At 43.6% G+C, this 7,482-nt stretch overlaps 1 protein-coding gene across 2 annotated transcripts; it reads left to right on the top strand.

The window, feature by feature from the left end:
• Positions 1-2: 2 nt before the first annotated feature.
• Positions 3-7,309, top strand: LOC106597590 (fibrous sheath CABYR-binding protein). Of its 2 annotated transcripts, XM_045723089.1 has the most exons (3): positions 3-5,727; positions 6,045-6,099; positions 6,421-7,309. In XM_045723089.1, the coding sequence occupies exons 1-2, from the start codon at positions 4,473-4,475 to the stop codon at positions 6,086-6,088; spliced, it is 1,299 nt and encodes a 432-aa protein (XP_045579045.1). In that variant the 5' UTR covers positions 3-4,472; the 3' UTR covers positions 6,089-6,099; positions 6,421-7,309. The 2 variants fall into 2 exon arrangements, with proteins under 2 accessions (XP_045579045.1, XP_014044230.2); XM_014188755.2 differs by lacking the exon at positions 6,045-6,099.
• The last annotated feature ends 173 nt before the right edge of the window (positions 7,310-7,482 follow it).

Raw genomic sequence — 7,482 nt, 5'->3', positions numbered from 1 at the left:
CCCCCACAGGCCCCAGCTACACCCTATTCCCTGTGTAGTGTGCTACTTTTCCTGGTCTAAAGTAGCGCCCTACGTATGGAGTAGGGTGCCTTTTTGGATCACAGCCCCCTATCTACTAGCACATGTTACAATAAGAAGCAGGAGGTGGACTATGTTCTGTTAAAGAACACTTCAGTTAGGTATGATGTCATGGTGATGGGGACAGCTGTCTCTTCTCATTCTGACTCCTTTACAGCAGAGCTATAACCAGGGGTAAATACAGAGCTGTTTCAGGTTTTTATTAATACCGGTCTATTTGTCAAGCAATATGGTCGTATTTATCACTGGGGACAGGAGTTTTTTTTCTGGTCGGATCATGGTTGTTGGGGTAAACTCCTGGCTCTGTTTTTCTGAGGAGTTCCTAGGTGTTAAAGGGGATGTAAAGGGAGATATTGGATTCATGATGGTACATGTTGTCCTGACCCCCAAACCTATGTGCCTTTGAAATGCACCCTATTCCCTATATAGGACCTATAGGCTCTGGTCAACAGTAGTACATCACTATATAGGAAATAGGGTGCCATTTTTGGACAATTCTAATGTAAAGATTCAAGATGGATTTAGGATTTCTAGATAATGTCAGTGTTATCTTGGCTTTAAATCAAGTTTGCACTCCCATTTTGACGATGCGTTGAACGTGCTCCAAATTCAGATTAAAGTAAGGTAGTGTTATGAACCTCGACACGATAAGCACTTCAAGCAGGTTAAATGGTTATTATGCAAATAATAAATATACTAGTCAGAGAAGCATTTGAATTGCTTTTTGAACGGCATCTTATTGTGAAATGTGACCAAAAACCTGCTATCTCCTTCCTCCTTCCTGCTCTCTCTCCTCTAAGTGCTGCTCACACCTCTCCCTAGGATAAGCTCTAGAAGGATTAGTCGGTGATTTCATAAAGCTCAGTGTTCCAGTGCCCAAATGGAACTCCCAGTGATTGGAACTTTGGGGAACAATTGGATCAGTTGGTTCTCTGTGTCTTCGCTGATCTCTTTATGACATCATCTCTGTCTGATCCTTCTCATCACATCCTAGACACTGTGCCAGGGTGAAGTCTGCCCCCACCAAGCACAGATAAGGGATCAGTTCCCCCTTGCCCCCAATGCTGAGAACATAGGGCTGCAACCAGTGGTTCCAGAAGTGGATTCTCAACCCTCAAAACCCGTAGTGGTATCAAATATTATCAATATTACTGTGCAACGTAGACGTTCTATTTTCAACCGAGATTGCGAAACAATTTCTTAAGTTGATGTAGTGTCCATCGGTTATGAATGTTTAAACCTCTGAGAAATCTCGTTTGTGCTCTGTTTGTTTCAAAGAGCACTAAAGCCTACACTAACCATGGCGCCTCGCGGTCTGTATAGTCCAATCACAGAGCAGATAGAAGTCACGTGATCTGTTAGCGGCACATGTGGCACCGAACAGATGACGTGACTTGGATCTGCTCTGTGATTGGAAGATACTACAGCTATCGCGTACCATCATGTGTTCGCTAACAAACCACATGACTTGTATTCTGCTCTGTGATTGGATGATAGAGACCGCAATGCTGTAGGAGATGAGTAGTTTGTTTGCCCCCCCTAACTCTGGTACACTTTTATAAAAACATTTGAAAGCCATTTCTAATCTTTTCAATTATTGGTTCATCCTGGAGATGTGTAGCTATTCATCATTTGAAACCACAGTAAGCAGCATGTATTTTAAACAAGTGTTTATACAAAGAATTTGTGGGCCTGTCAGTTCCTGGAACCATAACCGTGGAAAGAGGGGCGCGGCCTGTTGCAGCCCTAGGAATTGTTTAATTAAAAGCGGGTCTTGGATAAGTGCTTGGTGGGAAGTGACTTCCACTAAAATGCACCTTTTTTAAATACCTGTTGTTTACAGAACCTGAGCCTCTACCTTGAACTTCAAACCTCACTTAACAAACTGTAGTAGTGAATTTGTCCTTTACCTGCCTTACCTCCTAGTGGAGCACCTAGTGGACCGTTTTATCTAGACGAGTCCACTACTAGTTTAATCAACCAACACTCAAGTTTGCCTTGTAACCACGGTGACTGACACACAAACCAGCCAAGACTTACATGATGTAATGAAGCTGTCCAGGACGATGCCCCCAGGCTGCATCCCAAATGATTCCCTGTATGTAACCTTTATTTAACTAGGCAAGTCAGTTAAGAACAAATTCTTATTTACAATGACGGCCTACCCGGCCAAACCCTCCCCTAACCCGGATGACGCTGGGCTCTATAGTGCGCTTACGTTTCACCAGAGCCCTATGGTGTGGCCTATTGGCCTTGGTTAAAACTAGTGCGCTTTATAGAGAATAGGGTGCCATTTGTGATGCAGACATACATTCTACTACTAATACTGTCACACTAAGTGTTTTTTTCCCCTTTAGCCAACCAATCATTCACCATCTCTCAATAGAACTTCAAAAAGTCCAAGCCGTTTTGTTTATTTGCTTGCGCCCGATGCTGTTACAAGTCTGTCTTTTTATTTCCTAACTGTGAAAGGTAAACATTAAGGGAACATTTTATAATAACCCAACAATCTCACTTCAACACTACTGTTCTATTGATCTCCAATCCATCGACATTGGAAATGTTGTACTGTCTGGAGATGATCGCCATGGGCCAACTAATAATGCGCCATTGTTGACAACTTTTAAGGAAATGTTTTATAAAGTATCAGTGAAGAAGTAAATCAGGAAGCTGAAGTCCTTCAATAAAGACGTTGTCAGTTACTTCTATGGTCCATTTCTTCTATTGTATTACCCTCACGTGTGTAATAAACACTATTGCTGCGTTTGTCTAACGTTTTTATCCAAATAGAAATTACCATTTCAGATTTGACAGCTTTTTTTTACAACACATTTGCATTTTAGGTCAGAGTTCCTGAACAGAACAAATGATAAGTTTTCCAGGAAAAAATGTTTTAAAATCAATATCTAAGCCTAACCTACACATTATGGAAAGGCAGGTTTTGTTAAATATTTACCAGTTATGTAGAACCTATAGTTCCCACACCCACCCATCCAGAACTCCTCTAGTCTAGACATACCCATGACCGTACATTGCTTTTAGTTTAGTCATGAGTTTTGGTAGCAGTTGGATATTATTTTTATGATCATCTATCAGGTGCCTCAATGCCATGTTCATGCTCCCATGTGTACTGAAGGGTTTTATGTAGCTGTGTGTGATCTTTTAGTAAAGCATAGACATCTTGTACCAGATTTCAGAATTGTCTAGTCTCTGTGCCTGTCAGGCTTTCAACCCAGAACTGGTACAAACTGGTCTGAAGACACAGCAGCAGATTGGTTTGACAGGTCTGGCTCTACAGGTTTTACAACATCAAAGCAAATGTAAAAACACTAAACCATGATTAGTTATTAAATAACATTCACCTTTTTTATGCTTTGTCTTTATGATGCGTTTAGTATTATGGTACTTGGCATGAATTGTTTTCTAGTTGAATTTGTCGGCTGGTTAAAGTAGTGCACATATACCAGGCAGTCAGACTGCCAGCAGTTGATCAACACTGTCCAATGGCCTTGGGCCCTGTGCACATCCAAACACGACCAGGAACTGGATTGAAGGAACAGTTCAGAGAACTAAATGGATCCGTACACGGTTTGCTACTCCTGAAGTGGAGTGTTTATCAGTCATAACATTCCAGCCTGTAGTAGGGTCTTTATCAACAAACCTCCAGGTTTTTATCCACACTACACAGACAAGGGGCATGACATGGCTGCTGGACTAGTCCCATGTGTTAGACCCCTCCCCCCCCCCCCCCCAGATGGTCACGTGCCCCCCACGGCGGAATGATGTCAAGGTATGTCATCCTGAGCCCTGAGGTGAATGGAAGGTAAGTACAGTAGACGGTAAACAATGTTTTAATTACTTTTATAAAGATTGAATGTTATTACTTCACACATGATTTGATATCTGTAATTAAATGACCCAGTATGTAGGCTGTTGGTAAGACCGTGGTACAGGCCTACATAGATACCATTACAGTACGATACCTTTTTCCTTACATAAACTCAAGTTTAGATTAGTTGATGTCCATAGAGTTGATAACCTGCCAATATGTGATTCTCTGGAAGAAAATACTAGACTGCTGTAATACAATAACTCACCCACATCTAACATGGTTACTCTGTAGGTTATTACTGATTTAGTATGGTATCTGTTGTAATAATAACACTATCACCCACATCTAACATGGTTACTTTATGTAGGTTATGACTGATTTAGTATGGTATCTGCTGATCTGCTCCATCCTTTTGTATATACAATATTTTTGCATATACTTTTCTGAAAAGCTCACCAAAGTGTGTCTGCAATATACAGGCATCCTTTTTGTCTTTCTTGCAAGACTGACATGACTGTTGCTTCTCTTTTTAGATGCTGTGTCTGACATCACGTCTGCCTCCATGAAGCTCCTGGCCAGCTCTGAGATCGCTGCTGCCTCGGTAGCCGAGAGGAGGCTCATGCCCGCCGTCCAACACCTAGAAGACCGGACTGAAGAACCCTTGCTCGCTCCCGCTGAGGACATTCTAGAATCCCTGGAGGTTCCTAAAGCTAAGGTAGAGCAGGAAGTAGTATCTGTGGAGGTGGAAGTGGCAGTAGAAGCATCAGCTGCAGAAGCAGCTGTCGTGGAAACTGAAGAACCAGAAGAGGAGGCTGTTGTTGCTGCCCCTGATGTCACGGAGGAAGTGGTTACTGAGGCGACCCCTGAGCCAGAGGAAGTAGTTCCGGTCGCCGTAGAGGAGGAGACGGCTGCACTTCCCCTAGAGGCCCCAGAGCTCCCTGCCGCTGTGGAAGTACCTGTGGCTGAGGCTTCTGCCGCTGTGGAAGTACCTGAGGCTTCTGCCGCTGTGGAAGTACCTGAGGCTTCTGCCGCTGTGGAAGTACCTGAGGCTTCTGCCGCTGTGGAAGTACCTGAGGCTTCTGCCGCTGTGGAAGTACCTGTGGCTGAGGCTTCTGCCGCTGTGGAAGTACCTGAGGCTTCTGCCAAGGAGGGACCAATAGTAGAAGCACCAGCAGTAGAGGAATTTTCCCCAGAAGAGGCTGCCCCAGTCGAAGAGTCAGCGCCAGTTGAGGCAGAGGTACCTGCAGCCGAAGAGGTAGCAGTAGTAGAGGATGCTGCCCCAGTGGAGGAAGCCCCAGTAGCGGAGGAAGCCCCAGTAGCGGAGGAAGCCCCAGTAGCGGAGGAAGCCCCAGCAGCGGAGGAAGCCCCAGCAGCGGAGGAAGCCCCAGCAGCGGAGGAAGCCCCAGCAGCGGAGGAAGCCCCAGCAGCGGAGGAAGCCCCAGCAGCGGCAAAGGAGGCTGTGGAGACAGCCCAAGTGTCTGAGGATGAGGGGCTCGTCGTGGAGGCGGCAATGCTGGCAGCAGCCTCAGCCCTGGATGTTGTGGAGGCAGAGGCAGCCCCGGCTGAGGAAGTCAAGGAGGCCCTCTTCACTTCATGCCACCAATGTGAAGCCCCAGCTTCTGAGGCTCCCCCAGTTGAGGCTGCTGTGGCAGTCACCCCCGTGGAGGTTGTAGAGGCTGCATCTGTGGTGGAATTAGAGGCTCCCCCTGCTGGTGTGGAGTCAGTTGGTGAGGCAGTGGAGGTGACCGCAGAGGAGCGTGCCACCGATTGGCCTGTGGAGCTGACCGCAGAGGGAGTGGAGGAAGCCAAGGTGGAAGGTAAGTCAGATCTCTACACTCTATTTCTTATGTGGGATTTTTAGTATAGTTCTTTTTTGTTGTTTTTACATACATTTAGAGTTAGGAAAAGGCAGACAATTTAGATAAATATATTGCTTGTTTTCTTTGAGTAAAGGGCCCTTTGGTCACAAACAACAGGGACATGTTTCATTTTTATAATATAATTAATTAGGATAAGAAACAAATGTAAGACCCCGACCAATACCACATATAATACAATACCTACTGTGGCCAACATATAGTAGATTCTCCCTAAACTCTGTCCCGTTTCTGTCCCACCTTTACTATGCCAACAGGAGAGACTGCCAGGCCAGTAAAGAGGTCCTGCTCAGTGATGTAATAGTACAGAAGGTAAATAGAATGACAGTAGCATAGAATTAGAACTAGGACAACAGACGTTCCCATTCTAAGCAACATTCCATTTGAATGTTTGATCATGGCATTAGAATTCTGTGCCCCTTCAGAATTCCGTACATTCCGACTCTTTCACACAAGAAAAGGACATTATTTTCAGAGCTACTGTGTGTCTGCTCAATTTATTCTAATTCTATGGACAGAACACATTGGCCCCAGATAGCTAGTAGTTGCTTGCATGTTGCATTACACATTGGATTAGTTGCTAGGAAGGATACATGGATTTTCACTAAATACTGTTATTCTTTTCCTCCCCAGGTGCACAGAGTATGAGCCTGATGTTGCTGACAGCCCAGTCCTGACTAGAGACTAGCGATATGTGCCTTCTGGAATAGTCAACGCCCACAGCTGTCAATCAAACAGGACGATCAACATAAAACACACACAGAATTAGAACTGGTTTGAATTTAATTCTATAATTATAATAAACTAATTATATTTAAATGTTGTCTAATGACAACAGTTGTCAACCTTGTAACTACATTCCAGGTTCTCACTCAGTTTCTTGGTCTTGTATTATCCCTACATTTATATTTACGTCATTTAGCAGACACTTTTATCCAGAGTGACTTACAAATTGGTGCATTCACCTTATGATAATCCAGTGGAACAACCACTTTACAATAGTACGTCTATATCTTTTTTTGGGGGGGTAGAAGGATTTCTTTATCTTATCCCAGGTGAGGTGACACTTCTGTAAGGGTTTGAAGTCTGACTTTATTCTTAGGTTCAGACCCAAATGTCACCTTATACCCTATATAGTGCACTACTTTTGACCAGGGCCGTAGGGGAATTGGGTACTATTTGGGACGGACATCTATTTCTCAGTACCACCCTGTTCCACAAGGTGCCACTGTTACCAAGCTGACGAAGACCACTTGAATGTATTTGAAGTTACTTGATAAATTATCGTGTACTTGACATAGCCTAATGAATTCTGACTGTATTTTTTTTGATTGAATGAAATAAGATCTGAATTGGTGTATTAAACAGTAGGCTATTAGACAATGTCTAGATGATTGTGTTCTTCAAAGACTGTTGGGTTAGTTCTGCATGGAGTTTTTTTTATTCTATCAGGGAATATCTAGATTAAGTTTAGTTCCCAAGCCAGTAAACTGTTGGTAGACAGTATTGTACCTATGTGATGTAAAAATAAAATGTATGTTTCAGTCCAATAACAATCTATGTAATAGCTTTGCAGGTGGGGTTGGTTGGTGAGGTTGGGTGGTTGTGTGTGTGTAACACAGTATGGAAAGACTAGTTGTCCAAACTATCCTGTGGTTATATATTCATGTTGCTTGTGTATATTCTATAGAAAGA

Source organism: Salmo salar, chromosome ssa08 (assembly GCF_905237065.1).
Source record: "Salmo salar chromosome ssa08, Ssal_v3.1, whole genome shotgun sequence".
Lineage (NCBI taxonomy): Eukaryota > Metazoa > Chordata > Actinopteri > Salmoniformes > Salmonidae > Salmo > Salmo salar.
Note: the sequence above shows the minus strand (reverse complement) of the source record. Positions and strands in the feature narration are given on the sequence as shown.

Coding starts and splice junctions, on each gene's coding strand:
- LOC106597590 (XM_014188755.2), top strand. CDS start 4,473: ATGAAGCTCCTGGCCAGCTCTGAGATCGCTGCTGCCTCGGTAGCCGAG. Junction 5,728..6,420: donor GGAGGAAGCCAAGGTGGAAG/GTAAGTCAGATC, acceptor TTTCCTCCCCAG/GTGCACAGAGTATGAGCCTG.